This window comes from Lates calcarifer, linkage group LG5, assembly GCF_001640805.2.
Source record: "Lates calcarifer isolate ASB-BC8 linkage group LG5, TLL_Latcal_v3, whole genome shotgun sequence".
Lineage (NCBI taxonomy): Eukaryota > Metazoa > Chordata > Actinopteri > Centropomidae > Lates > Lates calcarifer.
In genome coordinates this window covers 7,514,717-7,534,400 of record NC_066837.1, presented here as the reverse complement: position 1 = coordinate 7,534,400, position 19,684 = coordinate 7,514,717, and the positions used below count along the sequence as shown (strand labels likewise).

The 19,684-nt window shown below is 40.1% G+C and overlaps 2 protein-coding genes across 2 annotated transcripts; one reads left to right on the top strand and one right to left on the bottom strand.

The window, feature by feature from the left end:
• Positions 1-1,132: 1,132 nt before the first annotated feature.
• dctpp1 (dCTP pyrophosphatase 1) lies at positions 1,133-2,234 on the bottom strand (the record flags this gene model as incomplete). Its single annotated transcript, XM_018690886.2, is given in 2 exon segments — positions 1,133-2,093; positions 2,095-2,234. Coding segments are annotated over 2 exon segments (519 nt in total), but the record flags the coding sequence as incomplete, so codon positions are not given.
• On the top strand, positions 2,234-19,360 carry gatb (glutamyl-tRNA(Gln) amidotransferase, subunit B). The gene is made up of 13 exons (XM_018690885.2): positions 2,234-2,643; positions 3,877-4,030; positions 4,126-4,239; positions 8,788-8,986; positions 9,646-9,768; positions 9,900-10,013; positions 11,915-11,999; positions 12,960-13,004; positions 13,419-13,611; positions 13,843-13,976; positions 18,477-18,555; positions 18,678-18,812; positions 18,904-19,360. Exons 1-13 carry the CDS (start codon positions 2,495-2,497, stop codon positions 19,027-19,029), a joined length of 1,650 nt encoding a protein of 549 aa, XP_018546401.1. The 5' UTR covers positions 2,234-2,494; the 3' UTR covers positions 19,030-19,360.
• The last annotated feature ends 324 nt before the right edge of the window (positions 19,361-19,684 follow it).

Here is a 19,684-nt window from a genome sequence, read left to right as displayed (position 1 = left end):
CATTTTACTCTCCTGAGACAGCTGTAATTGCAGCGTGTTACCTGGCTGGCACACATCTAGACACTGAATATTGAGACAGTGCCTACAAAATGTCACAATCTCCCATTTAAGATAGTGCACACCACTTTGCAATAATGTTCACTGTGCATTACAGAACTCAAACCGTAAGCAAGGGAGGGCTTATGATTTGGATGAACTTTGAGCTGAAGAACAAGCAGTGCAGAATCTGTGTGGAATAATGCTGGAGTTAAGGTTTTATGATCATGAAAAACAAATTTAGGGGGCTAATGTGGTTATTCTACTTCATTTGATCAAGACTGAAAAAGCTTTGCCCTTCTTTTTGCTATAAAGAGCTCAAAATTTAAATGATGCATTTACACATTATAGTGCCAGAGGAGGAGGAGAGTTTGCATATCCAAGTTTGGGGATACACATCAGGAAAGTTGACAATTGCTCATTCTTAATGCAGCATGGCGTGTCATGTCTGCTTAAGTGAAAAGCTGTTTACTTTGAAGTGCAGCTCGACTTGCACACAGAGCAACATCTTAGTGATGCATGACTGTTCTCTTTTGCAGCCTGTGGATGACTAATGCCTGAGTAAATATCAGGATATACAGCTGTGGGTGATGCTTGTGTCTCGAAACACATCAAATGAAAAGTCAGACGGATGTTTTCATCCCTGCGTTACACTAAGTGCCCCTCTCTTGCGCATACACACACAGACGTACCGGAGTGTGGGGGGAACTTATGGGTCCTGGATTTTAAAGCTTTGCTGAAAGATTTATCAAAGTTTCATTTTTCTCCATTTAACTCCTGCTCTAAATCCTGCTGATTTAAATAAAATAGTTACAAGCTCCACTTGAATCATTACATCATTGCCCTGCAAGTAAGTGACTTCATAACAATAAGTTATTAGACCAACATTCTCAGGCAACTGGTAATGCTGAATCTCATCAAGTGATTGTCTGATACAATAGCCTGGCAATAAATCAAACTTTCGGTAACACTGCTTGTTTTTTGTTGAATTGTATTGCTTTACACAAAGGTGTTTCTAATATTTTGCCACCCAGTATCTATCCAAGTGGCATAATTTTTAAACTTAGTTGATAAATGAGAGAAAAATACAAAAGGGCAGAATTGCAGTAACTTTTACTTTTACAAGAAAAACTGTGACAGTTCTGATGTGAATAAGATAGAAGATGTGAAGATACAACCCTGATGGGAAATTAAAATAATAACAGTAACATACAAAAAAAACGACTAACAATTACTCTTGTCTTATTTTTTTTTACCTCTTTTCCCCCCTTGTCAGGAATGGTCTGGAAAATAATCATCTGCTTTAGCACCACCAACTTTCTAATCCACTCTGTCACACTCTTATATTTTCTCTAAAAAAAATAAGCAGCGCTCAGGCACATCAATGATCAGACTAAAATCTGAATTTAAAAGTTAAGCTCAATAAAAACCAGCACATCTCTAAAGTGCCTTGCCTGCTAAATGTGGCTTTGCATATGCAGGCAACTACGATAACAACTGTGCATCACAGAAAATCCACAAAAGTTAAGAGCATTCGTACAGTTGTATAACAAGTCAACCCAGAAAAAAAGCCATCTGAACCGAGCCATAAAATGTTCAGTAGTAGGCCATGCTGTCAGTGAAGTGATGAGCAGCTCCAGCAGTGGCCTAGACTACCATTTGTCTGTAACTCCCAAACTCAGTCCTTGTATTCTGTGTACTTTTTGGCCGATCCGTGCACCTTGCTGGCGGGGTATTTAAGTCGGTTTAGGGCCATTTTGCGAAGCACCGCTTGGGGAAGGTCAACGTGACACTTCTCGGCGAGCTCCACCAGGTAGATCATCACGTCGCTGAGTTCGTGCGCCAGCTGCTCCCGCTCCGACTCGGTCCAATCGGGCAGGCCCTCGGCGACCTCCCCCCGCCACTGGAAGAGCTCCGCCACCTCGCCCACCTCCCCGACCATGGCCAGGAGCAGATTTCGGGGCTGGTGGAACTGGTTCCAGTCCCGCTCGTCCGTAAACTCCGCTTGCATTCGCCGAATATCCTCAATGGTGGGCTCCGGGCTGAAGGTGAACCTCTCCGGCCGGACCGCTCCTCCGTTCTGGAGCTTGGAGCCGCGGCGGTGCCTCTGCGGCTTTTCCGTTCACAGCTGAGCCGTTTGAAGAAACCGGCGACACGTCGTCCTTTACTCCAGCAGGCTTCCTTCCCGTTTGTAGCCATCATGTTGAGGGAATTTTATAACGGGTGTGATAAACAAGTTTTTTAGGTTGTCAACAACCGACTGGTCAGCTACAACGTGGAGAAGTCCCGCCAGTTGTCAAGTCGGACATGACGTAGGACTATATCGGAAACCGGAAACTTCCTCAAGACTGGGCTTTGTAGTTTTAAGCCGGAAACTAGCGGGGTAGACACCCACATTAAATGCCACTTTTAAAAACTACACCTCCCGTCCCCTGTTCACCGGAGCCTTAAAGACAGCATGGCTGCCTCCTCTGTAGCAGCAAGTGAGCTGCTACATAATATGAATAAACAAATATGGATATTGTGTCCAAAAGCTTCGTGTATAATCAGACGAATAAGTACAACAAGCTCACGATGCTACAGTCAACGGCAGCTGAGAGCGAAAAGGTAAGAGAAGCTGCTACTTAGGAATAGTTTGTGGTATTTTTGGAGTGTCACTGAATTGACTTACTCACTTGTAATAAAGGATTAACTAAGGGTACTCCAGTTGTCATTGCACTTTCATAAAATTGGATCACCTGCATGAAAAGAGAATAAATCGGAGCCACAGAGGTCACGAATAACTGAATTTTGGCGCTAATTTGGATCAAGTTCCCCCCAAAAATGGATTCTACAGTCCCATTAATGCAAGTCAGTAGCAGATTGTTGTTAGACACCCCTCCCTCGCCTGTGGGAGAGGACCCCAAGGGCCTGTATCATGAAGTGAGGTCGGTGGGTTATCCATCTTCCATCTACCTTCGGAGGATTAGATCAAAACCTGAGAACAGCTCAACTACTAATCAGACTCTCATACTGTGATCATGTGATGCATACTTCCTAAATTATTTGGATTTTTACTGGGGCCTTCTTGCAGGTTTACCTAGCCATGCTTGAGATGACCCTGATTACACTGAAAAGGTTGTTTTCTCAAACTTTAGACAGCTCCCTCCAGATCTAAAGAAAGCAGTATACAGCTGCTTCCACAGGCTGAGCTGCAGTGAATGAAAAGCAAACTGATATCTTTTTTTTTTTTTTAAAGGAAACAGACTTTGCCCAAAATTATTGCTGTGTCCAAGTTCCATACGACATAGTAGTTGTATACATAATGAACAATATCTAATTTTTTCACAACTCTATACAAGAAATTGTCATACAAGACTACTTTATACTTTATACTTTATATCAATAAAGTCTGCCTAAGTTTATACTAATGGGACATGTTCGCCATCGGATATTACATATGTGTGATTTTTAGAGTGCTGCAGTTACAGAAAGTAAAGTGTCTTTAAATATTTCATACTTCTAGAGTTGTCTCACCTCCATTTCGATTGACATAATAGTTTTGCATTGCATTATAAAAAGTCAAGCTTTTTAGTCTGCATACTGACTTTTTCTAGTGAGCGCCCTACATACTAATAACCTGATGAGAATTAGTATGTAGTAGGGGAACAAAATGCAGCTCCTGTTTGAAGTGTCCTCATTGTAATGGATAGCTGTCAGCCAGACAGAAACAAGTATTTTCCTTTGTTAGGTACACAGCCAACACTTCTGGCTGATTTTGTCACCCACAGTCCACATGTATACTACAAGTTTCTATTATTTGATTATGTCTGCATCATGTCTTGCTCCTCCCTGCCCCAGTGCTCCCCAGCAGCTGGTAGGGGTGGTTGGCTTGGAGATCCATGCCCAGATTAACTCCAACACCAAGCTGTTTTCTGGCTCACCAGTTCGCTTCTCAGCTCCTCCAAACTCCCTGGTGTCATTCTTTGATTCATCCTTACCTGGCACATTACCTGTAAGTGATGTCGAGCTTCATTCAGACAAAGATAACCTGTTGTTTATAGATCCTCCTCATCCTGCTCATCAGGTAACGTCCCTGTGTATCCTCAGGTCCTGAACAGGCGATGTGTCGAGGCAGCGGTGATGACAGGACTGGCTCTCAACTGCACTATAAACAGGAAGTCATTGTTTGACAGGAAACATTACTTCTACGCCGACCTCCCTGTGAGTTTTTCACTCCCTGTCCTCCTTTGTTGCTTTCTGTGTAACATCCATGGTTTAGTAGCACCTTAATGGACAAAAAGCAGTGTAGAATTGCTGTTGTGCTGCACATCATCCTGCATTACTGCCTTTTTTAGGTATAACTTGTCCTCACCTGCCCCCAGCTTCTCCATCACAGCACTCCCAGTGAACTCTCCCAGCCATGAGCTCCAATTTAAATAGTGAACAAGTGTTGCTGAAGCAGCAAAAATGCTATTTGCCACACATACAGACAAATGATACTGAAAGCTGTTAAAGAAAATGACCAGTGTTTTTTACTTACCAGCTCATTTCCTTCAGTGCACTTCTACTTTTACATTATCCACAGGTCATTTCCCTCTCCCTGCCTTTTGCCTTTGATAATTTGGGAATAGCTGTCTTTTACTCAGATAACAAAAGGCAACATTAGCATTGATTTGCAGTCTTGTTTGTGTCCACCTGATGAATGTAAGTCTGATGTTTTCTCTCCTTTTAGCCTTGTTTTGATCTCTGCCAACTCCTGTGGCAAATATCTGGCACTTTAGCTGCTAATGCTCGATTGGATTGGTGTTTGGTGTGGGGAAGTTAGCATGCAGTGGGTTTATCAGAGCTTTTCATCTGAAAACAACTGCTTGCACAAGCTGGAAACTAGTTTGGTGCAAAGCGATTTGGTACTTTTTGTGTAATCCTGCTAACAAACAAACAAACAGACATGGATGAAAACATAACCTCCTTTGACTGAGGTAATTATCAACTAAATCCACCACTCCCCTCAGTTTTATGAAGCTCTACAGTGTGTTTCAGCTCATTGTTTAGGTAGTCGGCAGGCAACTTTAATGTTTTGGTTCACTCTCACTGCATCGTTTGTGGCCTCAGCAGGCAGCTCTTTTCAGTAAATAGGTTTTAAAAACCCACTGTACACTCCCTGCTTAGCAGCAAACAGCAGAGAGACAAAGTTAGCAGCTATGTGGTGAACACAGCGGAACATTTAGCAGCTAAAGAGAAAGATATTTCCCTTAGGAGTTCCAAGAGAGAAATAGAGGTAAAGGTGAGTGAATATTGGACTTATATTCTTCAGGTGGCCAGGAACATGACTCCAAATGAAAAATAATGTCTCTCTGTTACTGCTGGATATGTAAGTAAGCAACTGGTATTAAAGAATCAAAGAAATTGATCAGACAAGTTTGCCAATATGGTATTTGAAGAGTTACCTATCCAATCCAATGGTCATGACATGGGAATGTGGATTTCAAAGTCTAAGAGCAAACTATATGAGCCAAATAACAGTCTGGTAAGGTGGTGGTTGTATAGGTAGAAACCCCTCTTTAACACTGATAGTTCCATTTAACAGTCTGGCCCAAAGTAATTCTCTCTTTGCTCTCTGTAACAGAGAGCTCACATGGCAAAGTTTCACCACCCCTCAGAGCCCCAGGGTTATTTTACCGCCATTATGAGTGACATTTTAAGGCTTAGATGGAAAAGACAAAATGTCATGGGAACTCTGCAGCGACTTGCCCTACAGAGACCTCCTTTAATATATCTAGAAATTCTCTGAAGAAAGGTGTTAGAGAATTTTACAATTTGGATTTTCAGAGTTAGTCTCTCCCTGGTAAGATATTATGCTAACACGGCTTTGGGCAAGGTAATGAGGAGGGGTAATTATGAACTGAAGAACTTAGGAAACAGATTTTCTTCTCCTTTGGTAGTATTTCATTGAGAATGCCTGAAGTGAGAGTACGCCTACAAAGTAGCAAGCAATATACTGAATATGAGCTTCAGCTGGTATTTTTATTGCGTTGTTTCTGTTACTGTATTCCACTGAAATAAATTATCTCTCATTATGTCTTTGATATTTCTCATTAATTCCTGGTTTAATTCCTGAGCTGACATGAGTCTATTGTGAAAATGTGGCTGATAAGCCTTTATGCACAACTATCATGTTAGATCTTGATAGTTGTTTTTCTCATGTAATATTTCACCAACTTACTGATTATCACAAAGCGGCAGCAGTACATATTTTAATCACCATGGTAAGGATACATTATCTCCCCAGGAAGTGCATGTATCTTGAAATTCCAGCAAAATCCCCTCCAGACGCACAGGGATTACTGTTAGGTTCATCTTGCTCTCTTGTGTGTTTACCGAAGATTGCATCACTTCTTTTGGATTCCTTCTCAACAGTTGACACACACAGCAGGGACGATAATACCAGATTACAGCTTTTATTTTTCTCTGAGATTTCACAAACAACTTTTTGCCAGTGGGCTGAGCCTGAAACCTTTATTTGAGTTTTAAATTCGCTGTTTGCTCTGTGCACAATACCTGCTGTTGCCTTTTTATAATTATTTATTTAGTTTCATCAGCTGTTTGAAAAGAGTGATCTGTCCCTGCATTGTGTGGAACAGCTTGATAAACTAAAGTCAGAGTGGATTTAATTGTGGAGATGTTGGGACATTTTTCACATTCCACCTAAAGTTTGAGTGTAATGCTCGTAAAACCAAACCAGTAGCAGGCAGGACCGAGGGAGAAATTATCCCACCCCTGAAAAATACATTTGTAAATTGCGTTTTACATTATTGATATGTTCCACTAGAAATCCCTGATTGCATTTTGTAAAACACCACAGTTGCTCATTAAATGATTAATGCTGCTGTCCAACCCAGCATTCCTTCTTTGAATTGAAATGGCAGGCAAAGCACATATATAAAGCTTCTAACAGCACTTTAATAACATGCCTCAGCAGCTCCACACTAATCTACCAGCAAAAGCAAATAATTACAATTTCCTTGAGATATTAAGTTTCCAAATAAACAGGCATGGGCTGACTGTTGAAGCTTTGACATGTGTTTAATGAGAGCAGTTAATGTGTGTGTGACCTCGATGGGTAGCTGAGAGGAACATCAATGTGCAGGCGCGAGGAGCGAGACGACCGACGGAGGCTTGTTTGTTTAGTAACTTTGAAATGAATCAGAAAATGACTCAGCAGCTCACAACACAGAACTGAGTTTGGAGCATGTGTGTTTGTGTGTGTATGAGCCTGTATGTATAGTATGAGAGCAGGGATGCGTCTATAACTGCAAATATAAAAAGGTCTCCTGCTCATTAGGGCTCAACCTGCTGTCAGAGTGTAACTGGGGAACCTTAATGTGTCTACTAGGGTCTTATTAACAACAAACTTGCCTCATCCTTCATTATGTTGCCAGAAGTGGCTGATTTATTATGCAGGAAATGCAAATAGTCTTTACTTATACAGATGCTGGTTAATGTATAGTGTGGCATGCTCGTGCTTCTGCCCGTAGAGACAACATTTTCAACAGCAAAGATAAAGCTTGTGAAAAGATTAAGGAAGAAACAGGTGATTTCTGATAAGCTTCAACAGAACTCATAAAATCCAGCAGATTTAAAGTTTGCATCCACAGAGACGAACAGGAATTGAAAAAGACAATCCCCAATAGTCTGTTTTTCCACCCTTTTTTTTTTTAAAAAAAAGGAGGAGGCGTGGATGTGATTGATTGTGTCCATCAGGCACATTGTACAGAACGACGGTGACTAACAACCCCCCAATCTCTTCTCCCACGCCCTCGCTCTCTTTAGCATAAGTATGATTAATGTTTAGTTCCTACAATGTGGTTGCCATAGAAACGCTGAAAATTAATACTTGGGGCAGCAGATTCTTTTAGGAATAGAGGAGCAGATAAAATATTTATCCTTATGCTTTTGTGAGAAGAAACCTTGAGTGAAATAGCAGCACTCTTGCTGCATTATAATGAAGGACCAGCCAATCAGCCAGCACTGTGTTTATTGATGCTGCCTGCCTCACCTCTACATGGACCCATGACACTGACTGCAGACTCATCATCAGTGTTATTCCACTGCAATACAGGGATTTAACTGAACTCCGAGATAACATAATTAGATGTATTTCCCATTAAAAAATGACACTTTGGTCACACAAAATGGAGGATTATTATATATAATGAATTAAAGCTAGATAATAAACTGAAATTACAGATTATTTTTTTACTGACCTAAATGTAATTTATAATACATGTCTATAAATTGACTGAATGTCACAAGTCCATTACAGGGCTGACATATACAGACAACAAACCACACAACATGCAGACTCCTCGCAGAAAGGGGTTCAGATCTGGAACCTTCTTGCTGTGAGGAGATAGTGCTAACCACTGCACCACTGTGCCTCCCTGCCTACAGTCACTAGTGCAGCATTGTGTTGCCATTAATGTTGGCTTCAAAAGTGAAAGTGATGGGGTTGTTTTTGTTCCTAATTTCAGAGCAATTAAAAGTGAGTAAATACAGCTGTTACTGTCTGCACTGACTCACTTTTCATTACACCAACACAGTCAGCAAACTCTCTGTCTTTTAATTTGATATAAGGTGGGCTGCTGGCACTATAAGGACTTGATAAAAGATTCAGTTTTTTGCTGAGAGACAATTAAGAAGATCCTCTATTTACTACACAACCTTGCTGCCCAGAGTTTTATAGTACTGTATTTTATTTTCTCCTATCAGGCTGGATACCAGATCACTCAGCAGCGGCGGCCCATTGCAGTAGATGGCGAACTGACTTACAACCTCCTTGGAGGAAAAAATAGGAACCAAGTGATCAGAAAGACTGTTAACATAAAACAGATTCAGCTGGAGCAGGACAGCGGCAAGAGTCTCCATGATGATGTCCACAGCCAGACACTCATAGACCTTAACAGAGCAGGTAACGTCACTCATTCACTGCCCTAAGATTAAAGTATTAAAGGCTGCTGATATTCTGTGTTTTTTATTGTCAACAAATCCCACAAGGAGACTAGAAGCAATAATAAAATCATCCATTAATGTGAATTGTCTGTGACAGCTGATTCCAGTATGCCACAGATATCCATTATTCTCCACAAAACCATTAAAAGCACACAAGTTCACTTCATTACCATGTGGATTAATGTGAATTAATCCACAGTTGAAAATAGTCCCCCTATAAATGCACCATTTAAACTAGTGCCCAGCGTTAGATATTGTTTAACCTAAAAAAAACTTTCAAATAATTAAACTATATATTTGTGACTTTTTATTATATTAGTTTTAATCTTCAGTAAGAATGAACATGCTTTGGGCTGAGAGCAACAGACATTGGAAAAGTTTTGAGAAACAGACAAACATTGTTAATTTTGGTCTTGTCGTAAAATTATTATTGACAATAAGAAAAATGTCTTATAACATGAACGCTCTTCTTTAACACCGGAAGAAATCATATTCAGACAGCTGTTATTATATGTTTCAAATTTTAAATGGCCTAACAAAGCAAAACAGGTTTGTCGCAAAGCTCCATGGGATGGATACCTGAGAGATGTAAAACACAGCTGTCTTCACATCCATCAGGTGTAGGTCTAATGGAGCTGGTGATGGAGCCAGACATGAGCTGCGGAGAGGAGGCTGCTGCAGCTGTCAGAGAGCTTCAGCTCATCCTGCAAGCCCTGGGCACCTGTCAAGGCAACATGTCTGGTATGGAAATCACTCTCTGTCTCTGTCTCTCTGCCTGCCTCTCTCTCTCTGTTTCTGAGCTGCTGCTATACCTCTAAACCCAAACTTCTTTCCCCTCTCAGTGTGCATCTCTTTTACCTCTTTCTCCTCAGAGGGCCAGCTGAGAGTAGATGCCAACGTATCTGTCCACAGGCCAGGCGAGCCCCTGGGCATCAGGACCGAGGTGAAGAACATCAACAGCATCCGGTACCTGGCCAGGGCTATAGGTTAGTACCATAAAAAGTTAGGCGGATAGCAAGAGTGTTACAGACACTGAGTGAGATTGCTTGAATGCTGATCTGAATAGATTTTAGCTTGTTGCATGATTGCTCACACACATGTTGTGAAAGTAAAGACCTTAATGTGACCCATAAAGTTGGAATAAAATATGTTTTACCTCTTCTCATGAAATGATTGTGACAATATGATTTATTCTTGATAGATAAAGTGTATATCTTCTCAAAACGAAATTGGTAACTGGGACTCGGTATGTAATCATTGCACCTGGTCAAAGGTGATTACTGATGTGTATAAATAGGAATAAAAAGAGGAAAAAATTATTCCAACTTCATGGGCAACAGTGTACATTGACTGTCCTTAAAAGAAAAGTTTGACATTTTGTGAAATGCTTGTTTCCTCTCTCACCCAGATGAGACAGTTGTTACCACTGTACATGTCTTCTCTTAGGACAGAGAGTGGAAATAGGGGGAAAAAGCTGGCCTGGGTCTTTCCAAAATCAACTAAATCTGTCTTCCAACACCCATAAAGATCACAAATTAACATGTTTAATCTGTAATTGTCATTTTACGAGCTGTTATAGCTTGGACCAGTAACTTCATGGTGTCTTCACTGGTTGCTTGGCTACTGGTCCTGTGCCTAGAAATAGTTTGGCAGAAAACCTCCCTGCAAAACAGCAGATTACTTGTACTTTACATGTATTTCCTTTTCATGCTACTTTATACCTCTACTCCACCACAGTTTAGAGGGAAGTATTGTTCTTTTTTTGCCACTACATGTATTTGACAGTTTTAGTCACTAGTTATTTTGCAGATTAAGATTTTACATACAAAACACATGATTTTCTAAAATATTATGCATTATTATAGATCAGTCTACCCAACAGTATATGAAATAGTTAAAATTAGCTCTATCTTGATCAGCTACAACAGTTAAATGCTATATGCACATTATTGCATCAATAGTAATAATCTACTAATATGATATAAAATAATACTAAAGTATAATAATAATACCTTAGCCCATAGTAAAAATGGGCTAGATCATTAGTACTTTAAGTACATTTTGCAAATAATTACCCTAAATAATTACATTAAATTTACGGAGGTAATAGTAAAGATGAGTGTGGGACTTTTATTTGTAGTGGAATATTTTCACAGTGTGGCACTGGTACTTCTACTCAAGTAAAGCATCTAAATACTTCTGCCAAAACTGGAAACACTAATATACAAAGATGCCAAAGAGAAACACATGCTACACACTTCAGATATTTTGTACCTGTCAGGTATTACAAAAAAAACATTCTTTTATCACTCTCATACTAGAAAATACAATACATTTTTTTGTTTAAATGAAAACAGTGTAGCTGGATTTATGAAGAGAAATGAAGACAGGAAGCATAGTTAACACTGACAGTGACTTGTGAAGCAGAAGTTTAGGACTGACAACCATTCACAAACAATTAGCTGTGTGATAGCAGCATGTGATGGTGAATTGGCTTCTCGCAGCTGCTCACTTAAAAAAACATTGATTTTGTGTCAACTCCAACTTCACTGACTGTTGATTGAGCTTCACTTAAAAAGCTGACGAGCTCCAGCCAAAAGATTTCAATGTATTACATGCAGGTTTTTAAGCACGGTTTGACATACTGTGATGCTGTGCTTGAATTATTTATCAATAAAGTTGTATCACATTTACTCTGTTGCTGAACTGGTATTTAAAAGTCATGGAGAGAAACATCATTTATCACAGTTATAATGTGGCAGCAGTCAGAGACCAGAGGATTGCCAGTGTATAGCAGCAGATGTTTGGCATTTACCACAAAATTGTGTTTGTGTGTTAGAATGTTATTGTAAAAAGTTAATGTTCACGTTGTCTCTTATATCACCAGACTACGAGATTCAGAGACAGATCTCTGTCCTACAGAGAGGGGGGACGGTGCAAAATGAGACCCGAGCGTATGATTCCAAATCTGGGTAAGAGGATGAAAGAGCAGGGCTGCAATGCCAAGCTTTAGCCACTACAACACCCTCTGACTGGGATCTCTGCCTGGTTCATTAGTCTAGAGCTTTGCTAAGGAGGAACCATCATGGTAATGATGATGAATAGAGCCATTTGGATGCCGCCGTCATCCTGTGTTATCTGTGAGCTATGTGCTAGTCACAGGCTTATGAGCTCACAGAATGAGCCGCCTCTCACACAGCTGAGGCCTTGATCATCCTCTGGTCCTCTGCCTCCTTCCCATGAGGCCTTGCATGTCTGAGGTACATGGTGAAGTGTGTTAAATAGTGTGTGATGGCCTGTGATTGGCTCTTTCTTCTTGTTCTTGTGAAGGTGGCTACAGATCTGACTACACTGTTTGTTGACTGAAAGGCATTACTACCCATATGTTCCCACTGTGTTTTTTTATTGTGCTTTTGTTGTTGTTGTTTTTATACAATAGCTGCACAACTAGACAGTTTTTAGGGGGTGAGCTTTTTCATCATCAACTGATCTACTGTTTGTCTTCTCAGTTAATTAATAAAATATCAGAAAATGCATCATTACATTTCATTCATTCATTCTCATTTCAGTTTTCACCAGTGCAAGTTAACATATTGAAATGGCTGGTTTTATCTGGCCAACAGTCAAAAACCCAAAGGTATTGAGTGAACTATCACAGAAAACAAAGAAAAGCAGCAAATCTTCACAGTTTAAGATGCTTGAGTAACTTTTAAGCATTCTCAAAAATAATTTACAATTAATCAATAACCAAATTGTTGCTAAAAAAGTATCTGTTGATTGACTATATGGTGATTCTGAAAAGTATTACATAGTAGTTAAAGATATCTCAGACATTAGCTGCTGTTCATCCAGGTAAATTTCCTGTGACATCTATTTTAAATTTTTAGAATGTTGATAATGTTGATTAATAATGTTTTCATGTTGTCTTCTAGGGAGACCATTCCCATGAGGGACAAAGAGGGTCTTCAGGACTACAGGTGAGAGAGAATTTGTTGGCTTTTTGCATGTTCATCGTCATTTTTTGTCCTGGGAGCTCGTTTTTATTGACACATAGTTACAATATCAGAGGGTGATCTGGTCCTCAGTGGGGACTGAATGAGGATGAGGGCGTCTGAGTGGCAGCTAGATGGATAGAAATGAACAGATATCACTCAAGGTCCGGGCCTCGGTTTTGTGTGTGTGTGTTTGCGTTTACGAGGGGGAATGATAGATGGACAGGTGTAAGGCTGATGGAGTCAAATGATTAGGCGAGCAAGTGAAATGTGACAAGTGTGGTGTCTAAAGGACTATTAGTATCTCAACAAAAGCCAGCCTCCTCTTCTCTCAGCTTATCTGTACTGCTGATAAAACATTCTCACCACCACCCCAACCCCCCCCTTCCCTCCCTTCAGGTTTATGCCAGAGCCCAACCTGCCCCCTCTGATCGTATATGGGGATAACGCATCGCTGCCCACTGGCACTGATGCATGCCAGGCGGTGGTGGTGCAGAAGATAAGGGAAGGGCTGCCAGAGCTACCCAGTGTCAAAAGAGACAGGCTGGTGCGAACATACGGCATCCTGCCTGAGCACAGCTTCACTTTGGTGGTGAGTTTATAAGTGGGTGAAAGCAACCGGTGAGAGAGGAGTTCATTCCCTCACTAAATCTGTTATCCTCATACTTCTTTTTAATTGCCATCTGATCAAGCCCAAGCAGAGTCATCTTGGACGCTGTTCTGCTTGAATCCAGGAGCCAGCTGAATACTGATAGCCTCTGCTAGGCTTACTTGATCCTAATTAGATAATGTGCATGTGAATGTTCATGGCGTTTTGTTGCAGAATGAAGACGGGCTGGTGGAGTACTTTGAGGCGGTGTTGAAGGCGACCAAGAAGGAGCCAAGGAAGGTGATTGGCTGGGTAACAAATGAGCTGTTGGGTCACCTCAAACAACAAGACATGAGTGTGAGCCAGAGGTGAGACAAACCCCTTCATGTTGCTTTTACAATATTCATGTAATTCTTACCGTTAGTCTTGCAGCATAGCTCGTGAACGCAGTTCTGTTCTGCTGCCAGTGCTCAGGTCTTAGATGTCAGGGCGCCGGCGCAGGACCCCTCCTCTCTGAGTTCCTTGTAACTGGCTCGCTCACTTTGTACTTTTGGCATGCTGTATCTGAAAATGTTGGTGATTCTGAGCTGTGGCAGAAGGAGGAATGGAACGTGTACAAATAATGGTACACATGGGAAGAGAGCTTTATGGTAGCCGCTTTCAATTCGAGAGTCAGTTTTCAGCCTGAAGGCTCCTCTGTTAAATAAAACAACCTAAAAAGAAAAGGGGTTAGACAAAAAGGTTAAACTATTCACTAAGAGTGAAGCCATAGCTCAAGGGTTAAGACACTGACCATGAACCGCCACGTCACTCGTTCAGGCCAGACCTTTTTGCATCTCTCTCTCACTAAATTCCTGTCAGTTCTTCACTGTCTGTAATGACAGCCTGAGAATATTTTTAAAGGAAAACTCTTCACTCTCCAGATGCTCTCTTTATTTTAGGGTGTCACAAGCCACTGCTTCAAGTGGAAAAAAATGATTTAGTGTCAAAATTAATTGTTACCTAAAAGTGATTAAGTGTCAGCAGTTCAGCTCCGTATCCTGAAACTCATGACTAAACTTTAGTCTGAGACACTTCAGTGAATGCACTGTTTATAGCTGTTACACAGTTATACAGATTCATGTGAAAAGCTTTGCTCTTTAAGGGAGTTCTCCAAAAAATATCAGCCACAAGAAGGTTTAAATCAGTTAGTTAAAAAATCTATAATACTAAAAACTTTGCTCATAAGGAGGAGGTTGGGGTGGTGGAGGGAGCTCTGGCATCAAACAGCACTGGTGTATCAGTTTCCCTGATAAAATTTACTTTCACAGTGTGGCCAAAAGAGAGAGAGAGGGAGGTGAAGAGGGGTGGGGGGGAGCTTTGTGATTTCACCTGTCAAAGTTCAATCTGATTTAAGTCTCTTTGACGCAAAGGAGGCAGATAAATTCACAACTGGAAGCAAAATTTTCTTGGAACGTCCTGCATAGAAATAAAAGGGAAGCAAAAGCCAGTATGACTGCACGGTGATCAGGAAGCAGGAATGAAGCAGCTGGTGGTAATCAGTTACTGCATAAGTTATTATATACAGCCATCGTAGCTGGTATGTTAAATCAAATAACAGTCACAGTCCTCATTATGTTCACTTTACAAAGCGACTAGTGGTTATCTACTGAACTAAATGAAAGTAAATATTACAGAGCAACAAAAATCATAATAACAAACTCACAGCAGCTGTAGAAATTCAGTCTAATTTTGGGGTTGCTATCGATTCCTACCGTTGATGCACATTAACGTTCACAAACCCACAGCTGTTCTTGGCTCAATAAGAGCCACTAAAATCTAAGTTATTGAACTGTTTCCTTTTAATTCCCCAGGAAGGTTTGCTCTGGATTAATGAGCATTTAGCCACAAAAAAGATTTTGCCTGTGCTGTGTGGTGTTCAGAATAATGTTTTTATATTCAGGCTACAGGTACTGAGTTAAAGATGGCAGCACATCAACCCTAGTTAGATACACTATTTCAGCCTCTTTTCCATTAACCATTCTACACTGTGCGCTGACTTGACTGACATCAAGGATTATTAGATTCTTAGTGCTCACAAATACTGATTAGACCGTCACATACCATACAACAATAACATGTGTGAGTCCATAAATCATCCGATATTACCTGATTCTTTATGTCTGTCAGTGATAAAACTCCTGCGACAGTCCTGACAGCCCATCAGAGAGAAGCTGTGTGGACAAATCCAATCACATTAGTGAAATCATTACTTTTTTGGAAGAAGGTGTTGTTTTAATCTCTCCAGCTGAAGGACTGTTAGCTGGAACATGTTGGATTTTGTAAATGTTCCAAAACACTTGAAACTGAATAAAGTCTTTTGATATTGAAGCGAAGAGAAGTTGCCATGGTACCTGTCACACAAAATGAACATGAAAATGCTATCTAGCACAGGCTATGGAAAAATAACACAAGTTTTCTCCTACTATTTATGGCATGTGACACTAAATATCAGACACTCATTTCACTACATTTCCTCTTAGCAATTTCTTAAAATGCAGCTAAATAATGAGTGCAATTAATGTGGGTGGTCAGATACATCTAAGTTGTATTGTGAAGCTCAGAGTGAAGGTCATCACAACTTAGAAACTACACTTCAGCTTGTTGAATCCAAACAAGATTAGTTAGTATTAATAATCTCTTAGAATTAGAAGCTCTGAGTCATTATAGAGCAAAAGAAAATGAAACAAGTAATGGGTTGACGTCATCCTAGATGCTGTGAGCTTCACTTTATCTACCAGTTCCAGACAGTGGTGAAATATTTGTGTGTGAATAAACACAAAATAGCTGGTGTTTATTTATGCATAATGCCGCATTTGCTTTAGTTGAAAGGAAGAGAGTGAAAGAAAAACAAAGAGTGGCCAGCAAGATTGTCAAAAGCTGCAGGCAGGGTAAAAAACAGACACTCAGTCACTAAGTGATTATAGAAGCATTTTGAGTACTTGGAGCCAGGAGGAAGTTGCCTGTAGTTTGGTTACCAAGTAAAAGGTCTTGAAAAGTTCTATTAAGAACTGCAAGTATCTCCTTTGTTGTTCATACGATCACAGTCTATATGAAACTTTTTGTCTCTGCTATCCTGTCAAACCTGCCCAAATTTAATTTTGCGCCTCTGGTTCCAAGCCCTTCAGACGGATAAAAAAAGAGGAAATTGGGCAGTGCATTGGTCAGACAGCCAGAGAGCTGAAACTCCAGGTATGTCATTAGGAGCTTACCGAGGCATTTCCACCAGCTAAGACAAGTCACTCAGGGTTTCCCCCTTCAGTAAAGCTGCTGGCGGCTGCCCATGAGGGAAACTCACTGCAGGTCCAGTGACAGGTTTGCTGCAAGATGGTGACAAGATGATGACAGAACAGTGAAATATCTCACCAGGTCAACATTAAAATGTTAAAAATGTGAAATGAGATTCGAAAACACAAATATAATGAGAGATATTTTTTTTGTCTGACATGCGTCCACTGCCAGATAAGCTACCCCTTCACCACCCAAATATGTTCTTATGAACAGATTATGAACTGGCTGTTGTTGCATTTAAAACTATTCATCGTATAAAAGAGGTATTGTTAAAATTGAATACTCAGTGTTCAGGTTGCTTTGGTCAAGTTTTTTTTAAATATACAAATACGATAGTAGTACAACTGAGCTGCACTAGTTGGACATTTGTCCATCACTTTTAGCTAATTATTTCATCTGTTAATAATTAGGCGTAACTATTTTATCTGTTCATTCATTTAGCTAACTCTTTCTACTGTTTATTCATTATTTTAGACAGATATTTCAAAACTGTTCATCCATTATTTTTAGCTAATTATTTATTATTTATTTTAGCTAAGTATTTCAACTGTTAATCGTTACTTTTAGCTATTTCCACTATTTATTAATTTAGCTAACTAGTTCAAATGTCTATGTATTACTTTTAGCCTACCATTTATGCCGTTCTTTCATCACTTTTAGCTAACAATATAAAATGTTTATCCATCATTTTCAGCTAACATTTTCAACTTTTTATCCATATTTTTTCAGCCATTTCATTTGTTTATCATCACCAGTAGCTAACTATTTTAACCTCTCATTCATTCCTTTTAGCTACTCCAACTGCTAATTTGTTACTTTTAGCTAGCATTGAGCATCAGAAGCAACTGTTTATCCATGCTTTGAGCTAAGTAGCTAGCATTACATCAACTGTTTAATCATTGTAGCTGTACTTTTAGCTATACTGCTGAGCTGCAATTACATTTAGCTATTTCAAATTCTCCTCCTTTGGCAAGATTAGCATCACACCAGTTTGTAATCCTATATGGCTGTTATCTTTCCTCTTTAACACAAATATGTGAATATATTTTCTAATGAAAATACAATTTCTAGTTAAGCTTTCCATGTGACCCCTGGCAACTGCAGACGTATCCCATGAGGTACACATACCCCTGTTTAGGAATCATTGTTTTATTTGACACAGAAACAGTTGGTCAAACTGAGCTATGTTTGTAAAGATGGATACTTTTCATCTGTTTTTCCACAGTGTCTGTGCCATGTTTGGAGGATATTTAGTGAAGATGGACTGTCTGGCCTGCAGTGCACCGAATGAAACTCTGTCTCCACTTAATATATTCTAACAGGCTTTTTGATTCCATTTGTCTGGTAGCCTGGGGAACAAACAAGCAGACATATGAAAGACAGACACATTATAGTCGAATCACAGACGTGATAGACTCTCGCATCCTTTCAGTCTGACTCTTCCACCCTTTTCTTTCCTTCCCTTCCTCCATTTATATCACTAATTCTTCAGTTCATCTATTAAAATGTAATTAAATTGCCTCTTTATTTGATTTCAGCAAAGTCTCTCCTCCTGCCCTGGCTGAGCTGCTGGAACTTCAAGAAAAAGGACACATCTCCTCTTCGGTTGCCAAGCAGGTCAGTCAGCTGCACAGACCGTGCAATTATCCCATTCTGTCTGTCAGCACACACAACTCCAGCTAGTGCTCGTTTGTATTCTCGTTATCACCTGCGTCTTGCTGGTTTCTCCCCACTCCCAGGTGTTCCAGGAGATGTGGAGGTCATCAGGCAAGACTGCTTCGCAGATCATCCAGGAGCAGGACTTGGGGCTTGTTAGTGACACTGCACAGCTGCACAGCATCTGCCAGAAGGTGGTGGACTCGAATCCTGATGAGGTGAGGGCTGGTGTGTAAATATTCACTTAGAAGTTATTTTGTTTTTTGTTTTATGTTTGAGATGTTTCACGTTTGCTGTGCCTCTCTGTAGGTTCTTGCCATCAGAAATGGAAACAAGAAAGTCCTGAACAGGCTGATAGGCCTGGTTCAAAGAGAGACCAAAGGTAGAGCTGACCCAGTCCTGGTGAAGGAAATTTTACAAGAGAAGACTTCATGAAGTTCGGACTATTCTGCAAAACCCAGCCATATCACATGCTGAGTCAAGTCAAGCATCTTTATGAAAAACAAAGGATATGGCAAAGATGATGTACAATAGATCTGTATGAAAGTGCAGATATGCAGAGTAATAATGTCCAAATGGTGCACCATTGCATGTGGTCCTCCATGAGTTGATAAAACTATTGATGGCCAATCTGAAAATGAAGCTTCCAGCCTTATTTCCTGAGAGGCTGTAATTTTGTAAATACTGTACAATGTTTTCCCTAGACAACAGCCATTATCATCTATATTTATGGGCCTAAAAAATAATAAAGCTGTTTAGATTATTACTCTCTGTGACAATGTTATATCACCATTTGGTTTATTTTGTCAAAAATGGCATACATGAATCCCAAGATGCAGCATATGTATGTTTTGCTATTCTGACCAGGTGATGAGATTTGATGAGACTTATATGTAAAGGAAAACAGTAAAATTGCCTTGAAAAATATGCAACTTAATTAACAAAAAACAATCTATTATTTAGATGAATGAAATGGTCCTGACACAAAGAAAAGTGAGAATTCTGAAGGGACCTGCATATAGTTCAGTATAACCCTTTCACAAGTTAAGTTTATGTACCATTGGCTGCTGCAATATTGGCCATTATGGTC